Source organism: Dama dama, chromosome 12, assembly GCF_033118175.1.
Source record: "Dama dama isolate Ldn47 chromosome 12, ASM3311817v1, whole genome shotgun sequence".
NCBI lineage: Eukaryota > Metazoa > Chordata > Mammalia > Artiodactyla > Cervidae > Dama > Dama dama.
In genome coordinates this window covers 99,048,156-99,067,376 of record NC_083692.1, presented here as the reverse complement: position 1 = coordinate 99,067,376, position 19,221 = coordinate 99,048,156, and the positions used below count along the sequence as shown (strand labels likewise).

General features: G+C 37.2%; 1 protein-coding gene across 3 annotated transcripts in view; it reads left to right on the top strand.

Moving 5' to 3' along the window:
- EPB41L4A (erythrocyte membrane protein band 4.1 like 4A) overlaps positions 1-19,221 on the top strand; it is a 254,167-nt gene that overhangs the window by 151,815 nt on the left and 83,131 nt on the right. For all 3 annotated transcript variants that reach the window (XM_061158196.1, XM_061158197.1, XM_061158195.1), the window contains exons 6-9: positions 1,023-1,143; positions 3,655-3,742; positions 5,965-6,053; positions 6,666-6,729. In XM_061158196.1, coding sequence (XP_061014179.1) covers positions 1,023-1,143; positions 3,655-3,742; positions 5,965-6,053; positions 6,666-6,729 — 362 coding nt within the window. The remainder of the gene's footprint in view (positions 1-1,022; positions 1,144-3,654; positions 3,743-5,964; positions 6,054-6,665; positions 6,730-19,221) is intronic.

The following is a 19,221-nucleotide window of genomic DNA, read 5'->3' as shown; positions in this document are numbered from 1 at the left end:
ATGAAACTGGTTGCATATCCCTGATAGTAGGTCCCATGGAGTTTTAGTCATAGGAGTGGCATTGATTCTTGAGTCAGTGGAGAGTCTGAAAATCTGTTCTGTTCTACATTCTGCCCAAGTTGATCAATCCGTCATAGCTGCTGTGCCTCAGAGACCCCGCTGATTCCGAGCAGCTGCTGTGAGGACCCCACCGGGGCAGGGCCATCTCCGGTTCAGTGTGTTTTGCAGTCAGCACGCGTTGTCCGTTAGCTCTTGGCATCAACATGGCCGCCACATTGAGGGGGCAGCTCCAGGTTGCATTGTCGTTTTGGGGGCTGAAGCTGAGGCTGCCTTCTGTTTATAATTACTGAGCCTCTTCAAGGAATCAAGCTAGGTGTGGGGTGATGAGACACCATGTTCCTTGCCTGTGTAGGTCTTGCAGACCAGAAATAGTCTAGAGAAAATATTCCCAGAAAAATGCTGTGTAAATGAACTGGGGAACTGGGTTGGGCTTGGAAGCTGGATTAATGTAGGAAGAATTTTTATAAGTATAACATAGTGAATTCTCTGGTTTCATTTTGTTCTTTGTGTAAACTGTAGTGGGGTTATGTGCAACATCATATTCTATTTCCATGACCATTATTTGGGGCAAATATGTTTTGAACCACATGCTTTATCTCTTGGTGTCCTTGTCAGAGAGAGGATCTGGTTGTTTTTCACCTCAGGCATTTCCATTATGTGTGCTTTAAATTCTGTTTATAACATTGTACTTCATATAAACTGGTAAGGCTAAGTTAAATGAAAATGATAGCTGTAGTCTCACAGAAAGCAAAAATGTTATGTTTTTTAGATAAGATTTTGTTGATATTCTCTGTATATGCTCATCAGAGTTGTTTTAAACTAAAATTAGTTACCTTATATAAATTTATTAATAAAGCATTTGAAGAAAATGTTTAAGCATGATAGAAATACTTTTATTCCTGTATTTTTAGGTATTCCATTTTCCTAAAATGGAAAAAAATTACATTTTCTTTCTTTTTTAGCTGAACTCGGAGATTATGATCCATACAAACATACTGCAGGCTATGTGTCAGAGTACCGATTTGTTCCTGATCAGAAGGAAGAACTTGAAGAGGCTATAGAAAGGATTCATAAAACTCTAATGTAAGAAGCACATTTTGTTAACAGTAATCAGCATGTTGTACATTAGAGCCTCAGAACTTCATTTTATAACTGAAAGTTTGTATTCTCTGACCATTATGTCTTTGTTTCACATACACACATCCCTTCCCTTCCCCAGCCTCTGGTAACTGACATTCTAGTCTCTGTTTTTATGAGGTCTCCTTTTTTAATTCCACATATACAGTATTTGTCTTCATCTGTCTTATGTCACTTAGCATTATGCCCTCACAGTGTATCCATATACTTGAAAATTGCTAAGAGATTAGATCTTAAATGTTAGCACAACAAAAAAGATAGCCACACTATGGTGGTGATCATTATACAATATGTGTTTAAACATATCAAATCAATGTTATACACCTTGAACTTACATAATGTTTTGTGTCAATTATATCTCAATAAAGCTGGAAAAAAAAAGAATCCCACTTTACATTGCATCAACCATCATCTTATACTATTGACAGGCTTAAGAAAAGTTTCTTATTCTATGTTTGAACATTTTTCTTTTTGAAGATTTTTGGTTTTTTTTTTTTACTGCTTATAACACTAAAATGCTCATAGGAAACCCAGACAATTTAAAAAGGAAAAAAATAAGTGTAAAAGAGTAAATCCTAATACTTAAAGTCAGTATATTTTTAGTTAGTGGCCTTTCATAATTTCCCATAGAGAAAATTTATTTTGTATGAAAATTTATTTTATATAGAAAGTTTATTTTATATAGATTTATGTATGTATGAAATGAAATACATAAATGTATGTATGAAATGAAAGACATAAATGTATGTATGTATTAAATGAAATATATAAATGTATTGATGTATGTATGACATACATAAATGAAAGCATTCTGTACACACTATATTTTACAATTTTATATTTTTTTTCAGTCACCAGTACCTTGTGAAATTAATTTTTTTAAACTATGAGTAGATTTTATAACCACAAAAGCCTTCATGTATTCTGGATTTTCTGTCTTAAGTATGTAAATTCTTCACAGTTACAAGCAAACCCTTATTCAGTCTTTAGCAGTGAATCTGGAGATCATGACACCAGTGTGGCTTTTAACACCACATGCAGTTCTGAGAAGTATACACACTCCACTAGTAGGATTTTCAATTAATGACCTGCAGCATTGAAGTTATAATTTAATTATAGGTATTTTGTGAAATTTCCTATACTGATTAACTTTGCCTTTATTGCCTCTTATGTAACTTTCCCTCTTGAATTTGCTTGGTTTCAGAACTACCATACTTAAGAGAAAAAAATGTAGAGTTAATCTGGTCAACAAAAAAATGTTTGCCTAAAGGATTTGTTTCAATCAGTAGCAGCAGAAGTTGCAATCAGAGAAACCAGGCTCTCCGCCTTGTATTCTAGCCTTGTTCTAGAGTCCTGCATTTTAAGGTTTCACTGAAATGAGTGCTAAAAGAATGCCTGTTACAAAATTATGAAGGGCAGTGTATTTGGCACATTCTGAGAATACTAATTGTTCTAGGAGTTCTCAAGTACAATTATGTTTTGAAATTATCAAGGAGCTTTGACAAAGCACCTTGTCTGTTTTTTGTGATGGCATTGACAGCCTGGTGGTTACTCTTAAGAGGCTAAAGCTCAGTCAGTATTTGGTAGCTTTTTTGTATCTAATTTGTGGTAAACGTTCTTCATAGATTTCAAAAGTATTACTTTGCTGGGTTTTCCAGAGTACCATGGCTGAAACATGGGATTGCCTTGAAGTATTTTTTAATATTTAAAAACTCCTTTTGTTAATCATTAAAAATCTCTTTTCTCACTCATTCTCTCTCTCTCTCTCTCTCTCTCTCTCACACACACACACACAGAGTTCCACTTATCTGTGGAGATTCTTGGCAGATGCTTATCCTCATTAGGAATGAATGCTGTTTTCTGTATATTATCACCGATGAAGAGCTGGGGAAGATTTTAAGAAAAGTGACAAGCACTTTGTACTAGGAAAGTGACAGATATTTTTACAGTTTCTGAAGAACTGCACATGTGCTCAGGACATGCTGCTGGGCCTGGCTGCTTGTTGGGGAGCCCACTCCTCCTCCCACCACTGCTCTCCTCTGCTTGCTTCCCGATGGAGAGCTGCTGGAGCGTGGAGACATTTTACTCTTTGCAAAGGGGTGTGCTTTTTAATTTGAGTGCTTGTATGCTCAATAATCTCTTTGGGACTTCTGAAACTGAGACATTTTAATTATGTGGAGCTATTGGAATTGGCTATAATGAGCAAAACTAGATTTGGTAAATGAAACTTACAAGTATCACCTCAAAATATAAAATTTTGCAAAAAAAAAATAAATAAATAAAATAAAATTTTGCCACCAGGAAGGCAGGAGGCTTCTTGAAATATGAAGGCTTAAGTTTGCATTAGCACAAAGGATTATTTATTTTCCACTGAATATAGTGAAAATGGTTTATATTCCCTGTGAGTGCAGTAGCTGTAAGTAAAGTAAGGCTGTTTTGTTTTTATGCTGGGTGCAGGGGTCAGGCTCCTTCTGAAGCAGAGCTGAATTACTTGAGGACTGCCAAGTCCCTGGAGATGTATGGTGTTGACCTCCATCCTGTCTATGTGAGTAACATTTAATTAACACAGAATATTTTAAGCTGGTGACATTTTCTTAAAAAGTCACTGAAACTCCCAAAGGAAAGCAGCAGTCCTGTTGTTTAGTGAGCAGATGATACTTTTTCATCTGTGTTTTTGAACATAAAGAATCTTCTGCGTTGTTTAAATCCTAATGAGTTTTGCATAAAAGTCTGTGATTGTATTTCCGTGTGTAGAAAACAATTAACTGGCTTGAAAACACAATCTGGATAATAATTCCAGAGGGGTTAGCTAAATGTCAAAACAGTTTTAAATTAGTCTATAGTTGATTATATTAGACAGGAAACAGGAGTATTTTCCAAAAATAGAGGTTATGGCTGAAAAGCATTCATAAAATCACCTGCATGGCAAAGTAGACTTTAGGTAACAGTACATGTATAACTATTGGTGGTTTTATGTTGGATGTGCAGGTGTTATCAACATTAGGGTCTGCCTACTGTAGTTATTGCCATTGTATAAGTAGGAACATTTTTGCAGATTGTCTTCTGTGGCTGATGAAAGCTTTCTGAATAGGATCGGTGGACACTTTCACTAAATCTGCACTGAGTTTTCTGGATCAGGTCTTCAACTTTGAGACACTTTTCTAAGGTTACCAATTGGTTCTTCTATGCCCATGAGATTGGAATGTCATTGTCTTTGATTTTGTGAGTTTAGTTAGCAGTAAACAAATTTGATTATTTGAGAAAATGAATCAGATGTTTCATTTACATGAAATGAATTGCTAAAGAGTGTATGTAGATTGAATGCTTGTTAATTGAATTATGGACTCAGGACTCAGTTTTTAAGAAATCCTGATGATACTTACTGTAATGCAGGCACTAATTGATGTGTTCATTTTGTAATATGTCTTTTGCTCATAAGAGTCTCAGAGTTTCCCAAAACAAATCATTTCATATTATTTGTAAAAAACTAGAAGCATCCCTGTGTATACTGTTAATATGGCAATAAAAGTTACATATTTGGTAGAAGTAGTTGTTCCCTGATAAATTATAATCTAATCTCATTAAACCATTAAATGCTCCATCCTCCTGTCCTTTAAAACTACTTCTAAAACTTTGTGGAATAGTTCTCTTTTTCTCTTCTTGCCACATTAATCTTGTTAGGTTTTCAGTTTTTTAAAAAGTATATTTTATAGGGAATGTATAAAGAGAGTCTTCTGTAAAATACCTCTATATTTGCGTAATGTTTATCCTAATTCAAAAACCACATTTTCTGTGGGAGGTGGAAATTTATGGCAAATTAATCAGATTCATTAGTATCTTCCATACATTGCTTTAAAATTGAATTGAATAGAACTAAAAATAGGCTACAGCTGATTTTCTTTGAAAATATATTTATCTTATGTTCCTTGGGAATTTGGCTTTGCAGGCTGTTATTTGACTTTAGAATCGAAAAAAGATGAATACAAACTCAATTCCCTGACTGATATGCACTCTGTGACATTTTCAATTAGAATCACATTTTCTTACTTGGGATTTGTTATTGCCCAGAAATGAAAGGTTTCCAGTCTTTACGAGAAGAGATCGTATGTAAAAAGTTTTGAGCAGTCTTAAGTCACGAATGAAAATAGAAAGGCATATGCTGGAGACCTCAGAAAATCATGCAGGTGACTGACTGAGGTTTCTGGGGAGGATGGTGGTGAACCAGGCCTCGTGATTGTCCAGATCGGAGAGTAAGATCAAGATAAGTCCCTGAAAAGGGCCCTTGAGGGCAGCCAGTGGTTGTCAGTTCTTGGCTGCTCAGGAGAATCACCTGGAACATATATGTGTTTTTGTTACCTGAATTCCATCCTTACAGATTCCCATTTAACCTGTTATGATGGTACCCAGGCAAGAGCATTTTAAGGTCCATGGGGGAATTCCAGTTAATATGCAGCTGGGGTTGAACACCACCATAGAAGCAACATGAGTGAATCAGTCAGTGGCCTGATTGGTAGGTGGTCCAGGTTCTTTTAATGAACTGAGGTGACCAGTTAGAATACACTAAGAACAGTTTTCTTAAAAACTTTGGGGAAAAATGAGCAGCAAGTTAGCTACTATGATAGCTTAACTAGCTTTCTAAGCTGATGTCTTTGAAAAACCAGATCCAGTATTTATGCAACGGATAATGTGCATATGGCTAATTACAGTTTGACAGAGAGTCTTTACATGAATAAATTTATGGTTACAAGCGTATGTTTGTTTTTGCAGGGAGAAAACAAATCTGAGTATTTTTTAGGATTAACTCCAGTTGGTGTTGTTGTCTATAAGAATAAAAAACAAGTGGGAAAGTATTTCTGGTAAGTTTAACTTGAGGGCAGAATTGGTATTAAAGTTGTGCACTGTATGTATTGGGCTTATGGAACTTGAATGTCATTGAAAGTGTTGGGGAAAAGCAAACAGACATTTCCAGTGGTTGATAATAAATGAGTGAAATTGGGTAAAAGTTTTCTTCTGGTTCATCTCAGTGTATATGTTCTCAGTAAATTTCAGGTATTTTGATCCTAGACTCTCTTGTCCCTGGAGGCTGTATATAGTAGGATTTCCTATCCATTCCAGTGTGTGCTGGGGAACTGTGGGCCGGACTGCCCTGAGTTCTGACTCTAAATGAGGAAGGATCTGAGCGAGATTGGGGAGCCCGTAGCACTACACTGTGTCTGGAAAGGCCGCATTGCCAGGGCCTGGGGATGCCAAGCTCGCCTGCATACAGTGGAGAAGCCCAGCAGAGTGAGAAGGAAGTGTGTTTAGGAAGGTGTCCAGAGCAAAGGATATCCAGGGAACTCTGTACAGCCTATGTAGCAGCCTAGGAAGGGGCCAGTAGGAGCAGTCTTTTTTTTCCACTGGATACTTCTCTGAATTTCTGATTAATTCTTAAAAGCAGCAATAGCACCACCATCTGCTCTGTTTTTCAGGCCTCGGATTACAAAGGTTCACTTCAAGGAGACCCAGTTTGAACTCAGAGTACTGGGAAAAGATGTAAGTTTGTGCTTAGTGCTTGGCTTCCCTGAGACGGGAAGCTTTGTCTGCTCATTGATAACTTAGAAGACCGAGTAAAGTAAAATTGCCATGTTTTCTTCAGCTCCGGCCACATGGAACCAGGTTAATTGACTCATGTAAACAACTCCTTTTCAAGGAAGGGAAGGGGAAGTGAGTATAAATGAATGAGTTGGTAATGGAGAAATGTCACTTCAGTTTTAACTAAGGGGGAAAAAAATAACCTTTCTAGGGCACAGGAGAGAATAGGAGGTGATTATCATTATTCGTTCTTTAGTATTGTCTGTGAAGGTGAGATTCATGTAATCAGAAGGGTGCAACCTTAATGCAGGACAAAACATGTCCTAATTTTGTCTCAAAGTCAATTGAACAATCTATAGGAAGTCACACTTCTGTTCTTTCCCTAGTTGAGCATGGTAGGTAAACCAGATGAGAAATTCTAGATGCTTTCAAGGGAGTGTAAGCCAAGCGTGCAAAAATGCTGACCGTCCTGCTGCAGCTTGGCAGAGACCTCCAGGACTGCTTGGGTAGTAGGTACAGGATTTGTTAGAGCCTCAGGGTGCTCTCGTGCCTTGACAAGTAGTTTTAAGGAAACCGGGCAAAAGAAGACAAGAATATGAAAGCTTCCTTTTAATCTCCCTGTGAAAATAATGCTTCCTTGAAGTGCTGTTACTATAATTCATGTTTATGGGATATGCAGGTGAAAATATGATGTAGGAGAATCCACCCTTCTGTCTCTTTAGTACTAACTTTATGCTGAACAGAATTTTTAAGTGAATGCTATTGAATTGACTTTCTAATAAGATACTTGTAAAAAGAGGTAAACACAATCTGCTGATGCAGCCACGAACTAAGACACAGAAAGAAAAGTGGCTGCAACCGCAGTTGGAACATAATATCTGGCTTAGGGTCCTGCATGCAGCAGGTGCTCAGTAAATACTTGTCACCTGGTCAGTGAACTGATGGACTGGGATGGTGGGCTGCCAAAGCAGAAAACTTGGTACTGCTGCTTGTTCTGCTCGAAAAAAATGCAGTGATCGCTCCCAGAATTGTGTGACGTGCTATCAGAGTGTTTAGTGGGAATGTGATAGCAGGAATTCCCTGGCGGTCCAGTGGTTAGGACTCCACACTTCCAACTGCTGGGGCCTGTGTTCAGTCCCTGATCGGGGGAACTACAATTAAGACCTCACAAACTACATGGCTTTGAGAGGGGAAAAAAACAAAACATGATAATAAAATGGTAAGACTTTTTCATGGAAACATTGCTATTATTCAAAGTCATTTTCCCATTGAGACCTAACATTTTTGTGAATGAGGTCCTTCGGTGAACTCTTTGTACATTATTACTACACTGCCTTATAATGCCTTCTGCCGCCTTGAGATAAATGTTTGGTAAAGTTGCAGCTAACTTGAACTTTCAATTTCTTACATTTCTTCATAATTAGGCGAAAACAACAATAAAATTGGTGTCATTGTGCGATTTTTTATTTTTTAATGGCAGTCTCCGGGGGTGGCCTGGTCTCCTACACACACAGCTCCGGCCCTGTGCCCTGGCACTTCTGAGAAAGCTTGACCGCTCGTCACTGTGTGTCCTGAGGCCCCGTGTGCTCCTGGCTCTGTTAGTGGCTGTGGTCTTTAGTGAGGTGACAGAGCAGGTCCCGTGTAACTCATGCTTGAATCAAAGGGATTTAAATTTTTGTTTCACACATGAAAAGAGGCTTAACATCACTCATTATCAGAGAAATGCAAATTAAAACCTCAATGACGTACCATCTCACCCCGGTCAGAATGACTGCTATCCAAAAGTCTACAAGCAATAAATGCTGGAGAGGGTGTGGAGAAAAGGGAACCCTCTTACACTGTTGGTGGAGATGCAAACTAGTACAGCCACTATGGAGAACAGTGTGGAGATTCCTTAAAAAACTGGAAATAGAACTGCCATACGACTCAGCAATCCCACTGCTGGGCATACACACTGAGGAAACCAGAATTGAAAGAGACACGTGTATCCCAATGTTCTTCGCATCACTGTTTACAATAGCCAGGACATGGAAGAACCTAGATGTCCATCAGCAGACGAATGGATAAGAAAGCTGTGGTACATATACACTATGGAATATTACTCAGCCATTAAAAAGAATTCATTTGAATCAGTTCTAATGAGGTGGATGAAACTGGAGCCTATTATACAGAGTGAAGTAAGCCAGAAAGAAAAACACCAATACAGTATACCAATGCATATATATGGAATTTAGAAAGATGGTAACGATGACCCTATATGCGAGACAGCAAAAGAGACACAGATGTAAAGAACAATCTTTTAGACTTGGGGGGAGGAGGTGAGGGTGGGATCATTTGAGAGAATAGCATTGAAACATGTATATTATCATATGTGAAACAGATCGCCAGTCCAGGCTCGATGCATGAGACAGGGTGCTCAGCGCTTGTGCCCTGGGATGACTCTGAGGGATGGGATGGGGAGGGAGTTGGGAGGGGGGTTCAGGGTGGGGAACACATGTATACCCATGGCTGATTCATGTGAGTGTATGGCAAAAGCTACTACAATATTGTAAAGTAATCAGCCTCCAATTAAAATAAATTAAAAAAATAAATTTTTGTTTTATTAAATAATACACTAACCAAAGCCCACCATTTCCTGAGTATTCTGGCTTTGCAGAGTCTTGCTCCTTTCTCTACCACGGCATCTCTTTGTGAGGTGGTGATTTATATGTTAGAATAAAGTTGATTAATATGGAGGCCTAACTGTTAATCACAGATTAAATAAGCCCCCTGAAACCTATTACCTAGAACAATAATCACCATCAATTTGAAAAATGATTGAGGGCCTTATTCTGCTGGTTTTCTGGTCGACTGCTCCAGAGACTTAACTACGTGTGTTAAGTGCTGTTAGGGCCAAATTCAAAGATTGAGTTCCCAAAAGAATAGCAATGTCCTGTAGATAAAATATTTTCCTGGGATCGCACTGTAGCACTAATGCTGTCCAATTCCACTTTTAAATATTAACCGTGCCCAACATAACACATTAACATATTTTAATATTAACAATATTTAATGTGTACTTATGATCTGTCTATATATTGCTTTGCAAATAGCAAATAGCTGTCTGTAACTAAGTACTGGTTTTATAAAAGTTTATCCCTCTGACAGGTTCGGAAGCTAATTAGTATAAATACTTTTATGCATTATTTAAGCTTCCTAATAGGTACTATGGTTTAAAGAAAAATCTTACATGATGATTGTAGAAATCTGGGAGTTACACTATGAAGAAGAAAATTTAAATTATCTAGTAACTTAGATTTCAAAGGTAGTGATTATGATTATTACTTTGGTACACTCTCCAGATTTTTGCCCCATTAGAGTGAACATTTAATATATGTATATAGGCATGTATATATGTTTCATCTCCATGTGGTTTTGTACACAGTTTTTATACTTAATAGCATATCACAAATATTTCTCCTTTTATCATATATATTCATGTTGTGCCTGCATAATGTTCGGTTATGTGTTTTTTCTTAATGTTGCAGTTAACATTTTTTTCCTCTTCTTATATCTCATAACTTTTTTTTGCTGATAGAGGTGAAAGCTATGGAATTTTATGTTTATTTCAAATATGGATGTTTTGTTGAATTCTTTTGTTTTAGTCAGGAGTTTTAATTTGATACATACACATTTTATAGCTATATAGTTATATCAGTCACAGGTAAAATTAGTTTATACTCTTGTTTCTGTTATTTAATAAAGTTTTGTATTTTATAGTATTGGTCACAGCGTCTAGAAGAGTGTCAAGTGATCTAGCCATATAAAGAATTCTTGGTTGGTTTTTTATTTTAATGAAAACACCACTATTGTTTTACAACATGTATGTTAGCTCTTGGTTTTAAGAATGTGTTCATTACCTGAGTTTACATTTTTTAAAAGGTTGGATGAAATGGTTGATTTTCACTGAATGCCCTGAGAGCCAAGATTGCTGCTTGTTCACTCATTCAATAAGTAATGCTGATTTCAAAAATCCAGACGAGAGAAGATAGTGACTTGGACCAGAGTCATAATATTTCAAGTGCTGAGAAGCTGTTGGATCTGGATGCAGCCACATGGTTTTATGGATGTGGGGAAATATGACTTGGTGACTTAAATGTGTTTGGCACCAACTGCAGCAAGAATGGAGCTGCCATCAAGGGAGGTGGGGGAGGCTGTAAGTAGAGAGGCTCGGGGGGAAAATCAGGAGGCCCACTGTTAACATGTTGAGTCTCAGATGTGTGGTCGATGTCTAATTGGGGACCTTTGGGAGACATATGGGAGATAAAGTTAACATGTTGAATCTCAGATGTCTGGTAGATGTTTAAATGGGGACATTTGGGAGACATGTATAATAACATTCTTTATATTAATAGGAGGTAAAGTTGTTTCTGATTGGTAGCGGATTGAATGATTTGTGAAAATAGGGAGGAGTTTAGGATCATACCCAAATTTCTTGGTTTCATTAACAGGGGAGAATGTAGTCTCCACAGTAGGCCCAGAAGTTGGCATGTACTAAGCACATTGTTGAATAAATGGGGAAAGAAATGATGCTGTGATTATATTTACATGTAATACATCGTGGAACTGACCTCAGCTAAACCCACCCAGCGTGACAGGATGTAGAACCAAAAGGTTTCTGGCAGCTCTGGCCACAAGTAATTAGAACAACTTGGCTGAACTCTCTGCCTGCTTTTGGAAGAGGACACGGGAAGTGATGGTAGCCAGGAGCTGACACTGTTCGTCAACAAGCCCAAGAGGTCTTGGTTACACAAGCTAGGCATTCCTTTCATGCTTTAATTAGAACTACAGAGTTTTATTTATTTATTTTTTCTATTTTAATAAATTCTTTTTTTTTCTTTAAATTATTTATTTTACTTTACAACATTGTTTTGGTTTTGCCATACATTGACTTGAATCCGCCATGGGTGTACATGTGTTCCCCATCCTGAACCCCCCTCCCAACTCCCTCCCCATCCCATCCTTCTGGGTCATCCCAGTGCAACAGCCCCGAGCATCCTGTATCATGGACTGGCGATTTGTTTCACATATGATAATTTACATGTTTCAGTGTCATTCTCCCATATCATCCTACCCTCGCCCTCTCCCACAGAGTCCAAAAGACTGTTCAATACATCTGTGTCTCTCTTGCTGTCTCAGATACAGGGTTATCGTTACCATCTTTCTAAATTCAATATATATGTGTTAGTATACTGTATTGGTGTTTTTCTTTCTGGCTTACTTCACTCTGTATAATAGTCTCCAGTTTCATCCACCTCATTAGAACTGATTCAAATGTGTCCTTTTTAATAGCTGGGTAATGTTCCATTGTGTATATGTACCACGGCTTTCTTATCCATCCGTCTGCTGATGGGCATCTGGGTTGCTTCCATGTCCTGGCTATTATAAACAGTGTTGCGATGAACATTGGGGTACATGTGTCTCTTTCAATTCTGGTTTCCTCAGTGTGTATGCCCAGCAGTGGGATTGCTGAGTCACATGGCAGTTCTATTTCCAGTTTTTTAAGGAATCTCCACACTGTTCTCCATAGCGACTGTACTAGTTGGCATCCCCACCAACAGTGTAAGAGGGTTCCCTTTTCTCCACACCCTCTCCAGCATTTATTGCTTGTAGACTTTCGGATAACAGCCATTCTGACTGGCGTGTAATGGTACCTCATTGTGGTTTTGATTTGCATTTCTCTGATAATGAGTGATGTTGAGCATCTTTTCATGTGTTTGTTAGCCATCTGTATGTCTTCTTTGGAGAAATGTCTGTTTAGTTCTTTGGTGCACTTTTTGACAAACCATTAGCCAGACTCATCAAGAAACAAAGGAAGAAAAATCAAATCAACAAAATTAGAAATGAAAATGGAGAGATCACAACAGACAGCACAGAAATACAAAGGATCATAAGAGACTCTTATCAGCAACTATATGCAAATAAAATGGAAAACTTGGAAGAAATGGACAAATTCTTAGAAAAGTACAACTTTCCAAAATTGAACCAGGAAGAAATAGAAAATCTCAACAGACCCATCACAAGCACAGAAATTGAAACCGTAATCAGAAATCTTCCAACAAACAAAAGCCCAGGACCAGACGGCTTCACAGCTGAATTCTACCAAAAATTTAGAAAAGAACTAACACCTATCCTACTCAAACTCTTCCAGAAAATTCCAGAGGAAGGTAAACTTCCAAACTTATTCTATGAGGCCACCATCACCTTAATACAAAAACCTGACAAAAATGCCACAAAAAAAGAAAACTATAGGCCAATATCACTGATGAACATATATGCAAAAATCCTTGAAAAATAAAAACCATATGATTATCTCAATAGATGCAGAGAAAGCATCTTTGACAAAATTCAACATCCATTTATGATAAAAACCCTCCAGAAAGCAGGAATAGAAGGACCATACCTCAACATAATAAAAGCTATATATGACAAACCCTCAGCAAACATTATCCTCAATGGTGAAAAATTGAAAGCATTTCCCATAAAGTCAGGAACAAGACAAGGGTGCCCACTCTCACCACTACTATTCAATATAGTTTTGGAAGTTTTGGCTACAGCAGTCAGAGCAGAAAAAGAAATAAAAGGAATCCAGATTAGAAAAGAAGAAGTAAAACTCTCACTGTTTGCAGATGACATGATCCTCTACATAGAAAACCCTAAAGACTCCACCAGAAAATTACTAGAGCTAATCAATGAATATAGTAAAGTTGCAGAATATAAAGTTAACACACAAAAATCCCTTGCATTCCTATACACTAACAATGAGAAAACAGAGAAATTAAGGAAACAATTCCATTCACCATTGCAATGAAAAGAATAAAATACTTGGGAATAAATCTACCTAAAGAAACAAAGGACCTATATATATAAAACTATAAAACACTGATGAAAGAAATCAAAGAGGACACAGTAGATGGAGAAATATACCATGTGCATGGATTGGAAGAATCAATATAGTGAAAATGAGTATACTACCCAAAGCAATCTATAGATTCAATGCAATCCCTATCAAGCTACCAACAGTATTTTTCAGAGGACTAAAACAAATAATTTCACAATTTGTATGGAAATACAAAAACCTCGAATAGCCAAAGCAATCTTGAGAAAGAAGAATGGAACTGGAGGAATCAACCTGCCTGACTTCAGTCTCTACTACAAAGCCACAGTCATCAAGACAGTGTGGTACTGGCACAAAGACAGAAATATAGATCAGTGGAACAAAATAGAAAGCTCAGAGATAAATCCACGCACCTATGGACACCTTATCTTTGACAAAGGAGGCAAGAATATACAATGGAGAAAAGACAATCTCTTTTAACAAGTGGTGCTGGGAAAACTGGTCAACCACTTGTAAAAGAATGAAACTAGAACACTTCCTAACACCATACACAAAAATAAACTCAAAATGGACTAAAGATCTAAATGTAAGGCCAGAAACTATGAAACTCTTAGAGGAGAACATAGGCAAAACACTCTCTGACGTAAATCATAGCAGGATCCTCTATGACCCACCTCCCAGAATATTGGAAATAAAAGCAAGAATAAACAAATTGGACCTAATGAAACTTAAAAGCTTTTGCACAACAAAGGAAACCATAAGCAAAGTGAAAAGACAACCTTCAGAATGGGAGGAAATAATAGCAAATGAAGCAATGGACAAAGAATTAATCTCAAAAATATACAAGCAACTCCTGCAGCTCAATTCCAGAACTATGGAGTTTTAAAATTTGATTTTATTTGAGAACAATTCCAAATTTATGAAAAGTTGCAAAGATTAAAATGCTACAAAGAACAGGGTTGTATATTGTTACTTACATTCATTTGTTAGCATTTTACTCACTTTCCATTTTTGTTATTTCTCTACACATGCATACTACCTTCTGAGTGATTTGACTGGATGTTCCATGTGTCATTTGTCTCTAAATACTTCAGTGTGTATTTCCTAAGAATAGGAATATTTTCTCACGTGGCCATAGCATAGTTATCAACTTAATAAATTTATGTTGATAGAATACTTCTGTTATCTACTTTTTCTATATTTATATATAGAAATATACTTTTTCAACTTTGTTGGTTGACCTAATAACATTCTTTATATTAATAGTATTTTCCTGCTCCAGTGTAGAATCATCTTAGCCTCCTTTAATCTAGAACATTTTAGTAGCATTTTTGTTTTTTATGATGGATGGGGGATTTTTTGAAGAATACAGTTCTACCCCACTTTTTGAAAATACAGTTGACCTTTAAATATCAAGGGGTTTGAATTGCATGGGTTCACCTATAGATGGATTTTTTTCACTAAATAGATACTACAGGTACTTCTTGATCTGTGCTTAGTTGAACATGTGGAAGCAGAACCCTGGATCCAGAGGGCCGGCTGTGTAGGGGTTGGCACTGCTAACTCCCTATTGCTCCAGGGTCAACTGTAGACTTTCGTATTTGTCTGATATTTCACTGTAATCAGATGAGATTCTGCATTCTCAGCTGGAAAGCAGCCCAGGTGAAGTTGTGACTCTCCTGGGGTGTTACATCTATCTAACATTGACTTAGGACTCTTTCCTGATTAAATCTTTTACTATGATGCTTGCAAAATGCTGATTTTCTAGCTCTCCCACTGCCTTCATATTTTATTTTTAATTGGAGGAAAATTGCTTTACAGTGCTGTGTTTTTTTCTGCTGTACAACTTTAATCCGTCATAATTATGTGTGTATGTGTATGTATATATACACTTATATCTTCCACATTTATCAGTCAGTCCTTGACATTCTACTGTGAGAGCCTCACCTTCTCTCTTTTTTATTTATTTCTGTTATCAGCATGGACTTATTCCTATTTTTTCCAGTGGTTTCCAATGCACTACTGTACCTAGCTATTCTGGTGTTGTAATTGTCCTAGATATGGCCAATGGGAGCCCTTTTGACATGCCTCCTAACATTGTTTTGGTCATTTTCTCCCTTTTTTGGCATCTCATGGTATTTCAGGTACATCTTGTACCTACCCTGCATTTACCTTGTTATCAGTCATTTCTCCAAAGAGCCCTGGTTCCTTTTAGTGGGGGAGGGTCAAGATCTGGGTGTCAGTGTGGTCATTGCTACTGGGATGACTTTGCTTCTGGACTTTCTAGTGGACAATGCCAGGGAATACATGCATGAATATACATATATGTACAGGTATAAATACATACATTCATACACATGTGCGCAAATGAACATGTTTCTACATATTTTAGAAATCGTAAATTCATGCCATACCTCCAATTTCCATCCAGCTCCACAGGGCTTGCTCTTCTTTTCCTCATTTCATATTTGTATAGCCTTTCTTTGCCTTTGAGAACCTTAGCTCCCGACAGTAACACATTTACTTGTTTGTTTGGTCTTAAAATTACATCTCAAGCAGTGTCAGAATTCCTTTGTGCACACCACTAAAATTGACAGGTTTTTTTTGTTTCTCTCTAGTTGTGGCACCCAGGCTTAGCTGCCTCTTGGCATGTGGTATCGTAGTTCCCTGACCAGGGATCAAACCTGTGTCCCCTGCTTTGGATGGTGAATTCTTAACCACTGGACCACCAGGGAAGTCCCTGTATACAGTTTTGTGCTTTGTCCTTCTTTTAGTAATACCTCCTAGAAATCTCTATATCAGATCATTGAGAGCTTTCTTATTCTCTTGTACAGCTGCATTTACTCCATTGAGTGTCTATAAAATCATTTACTCAACCAATCTCTTATGCTGGGTCATTTGATAGTTCGCAATTATGTATTTTTCCTTCAGTCAATAACTTTGTGCATATGTATTTTTATATTGTTGGAGGACTATCTTCGGGGTATGTTCTCAGGAGTGAGAATGCTCAGTTAGAGGCTAAGTGTGAATATTAGGTATTGCCTTATTCCCATACCCCAGCCTTTACCCACAGTTTCTGTGCCATTGTACATTTCACCTGCAATGTATGAGTGAATCTGAACTATTTGTATTTTCCTGTAAAGGTTCAAATGTGTGACTCTATTGGTAACATTTGGATCCTGAGGCCGTATGACAGTTTGGCTTGGACTCTTTCAGACTCAGTGATGAACTATTTGTGGTCAAGTAGCACAATGTAAGCCCAGAACTCTCACTTCTCTAACTTTGGACAATTTCCTGAACAACACTGAAACTCCCTTTTGTCATCATTGAAGTGAGGATGATAAAATGGCTTACAGGGTTGTTGTGAGGTTGTACTGTGAATGAACCCAGTCCAAAGCTGGGCTTGTAGTGAGCACCTAGTCCATGTCTCTGTGTTGGAAGTGTCTTGCCCTCATGCACTTAGAGTTTTGCCCAGGAAAGGGCTCAGCAGCACTTGCTCTTGAAAGGTGAGTAGCTGATGCCACAGTATTAAGGGGAGCTCAGGTCTTTTTCAGGCCCATGGACTTTCCTTTGCTTCGTTTGCTACTATGTATGTTTTTCCATAATTCAGTGAGCCATTTGTTTGGAAGGAATGTCTAAATTCTGCTATAAAAATTTTCTACATTAAGAATATCAGTAGATAGTGCCAGGTATGCCTTCATTTTAACAAGCTTAAGTAACATTTGTTATTAAATTCTTTCAAACATTTGTAAGACTGGCAGTAAGGATTAATTTTCATGAAAAAATGAAACCTGCAAGTATAAGAAAGAAATGCTGACATTTAGGAAATTCTACAGTTTCTTTAAAGAGCAGATGAAGAAAAGATAGAGTAAAAACAATAACAAAAGCAAGCCATCTGGAATCCTGGATTTGCATCTGTGAATTTTTTCAAATAGGAAGAAGAGTAAGCTCAACAAAATAGTTTTCGAAGTTTACTGAAACATGATATAAACATTCTCTAATGTTTTGGCTCCTATTTTCTCCTTTAAATTTCTGGGAGGAAAAGGAAAAAGGGGAGATGCAACACAATCTAACACATCCCTTCAAATTCTTTAATATATATTTCTATGAACTAGAAAGAGTTATAAACAATTATTCATTAAGCAATTAATTCTTTGTAAAAGAGGTAAAAAGGTTTTTCATGTTTAGTATATAATTTGAAATACTACCCACATAGAAGACAAAAGAGTTCTGGAATATTTTTGCCATTTTTGTTTTTTTATTGTAAAATACAACATATATGTAGGAATGGAAATTAATCTTATTCTTCCAGTGCTCTGTTGAAATGCACAGTGATTTTTAATTCAAACCATATTATGTGCATTTCAAAAGGAATTTTAAAAATAACTGATGTGTGTGTAGGGGTGTTTCGTGTACAAAAGCCACAGTTCTAGAAATAAAGTTTTTGCTCATATAAATCAGGGAAAGACCAGCTACCTTAGCAACTCTTGGAGAATCACAGTGCAAAATTATATCACAATGCTCATTAAAAGGTCTGAGCATTTAACCAAACCTACTTGACTGTAGAACTCTTTTTATGCCAATATCATGAGACATTAATGTTTAAGAGTCACTTTTTAGAGAGCACTCTGTAAAGAAAAAACAAGATAACGTTAAAAGAACAAGATAAATTTTACTCGGTGTTTTCAAATTTCCTTCTAACTTGCCTTTCCAACTAATAGCAAGATTGATAGTTTTTTATTGCAGAACTTACTTGAATTCTTTATCTGGCTTTGCACTTGGAATGATAAAACAGTGGAAAATATGGGGAAAGTGATTAAAATATTGTGCCCACTGTCTCACATACACAAACATAATTTAATTTTACATTTAGGTTCACCATTTATAAAGATAAAATTTTTCAAAATACTTAAAATTTTGTGATATTTCTTTGATATTTATTTTTAGTTCAAGAATAAAGTTTTTTCCTTTCTACCATTTGCCTTCCTTTGCTTTATCAGTAATTAAGTTCTTTCAGTCATTTGCTATTAGTCCCCTGGTTTTTATTTTGTCTGCCTAAAGTAGGTTCACAATTGCCAAGTACATATAAATCTTATAGAAGTCGAATGTTTAAAAAAGATCCCATAGTACTGTAGTCTTGTAATCTTTGCACTTCTTTTTAGCCTCTCCTCTCTGTCTCTGTGGATCATTGATAAGGAGCTTCTCTGCTGTAGGCCTTTCCAATATTTATGTAATGATTGCATTTTACCACTGTTAGAAGTACTAATCTCTTCTAAGTATTTGATCTTTGCAGTGTCCCTTAGGTTACTTCAATTGACCTTGGAGATGGGATGAATATGTAATGACAGGATTGAGAAGATGTTTATCCCCGCAGTTCTAGGGAAGCTGGGGAAGGCAAACTGTCCATTTGTGGTTGCTCCCCAAGGCAGGAGCGAGGGACCAGCTAGAGTAGGGCTCTGTGTGGTGAGGCTGTTGGGCACGGGAGAGGCAGTGAAGCTGGAGCCCAGGGAGAGGTAACTGCGGAGCCTCTTACAGCATGAGCACCTCCATGACCCTGTCAGTAAACTCAAGGCACT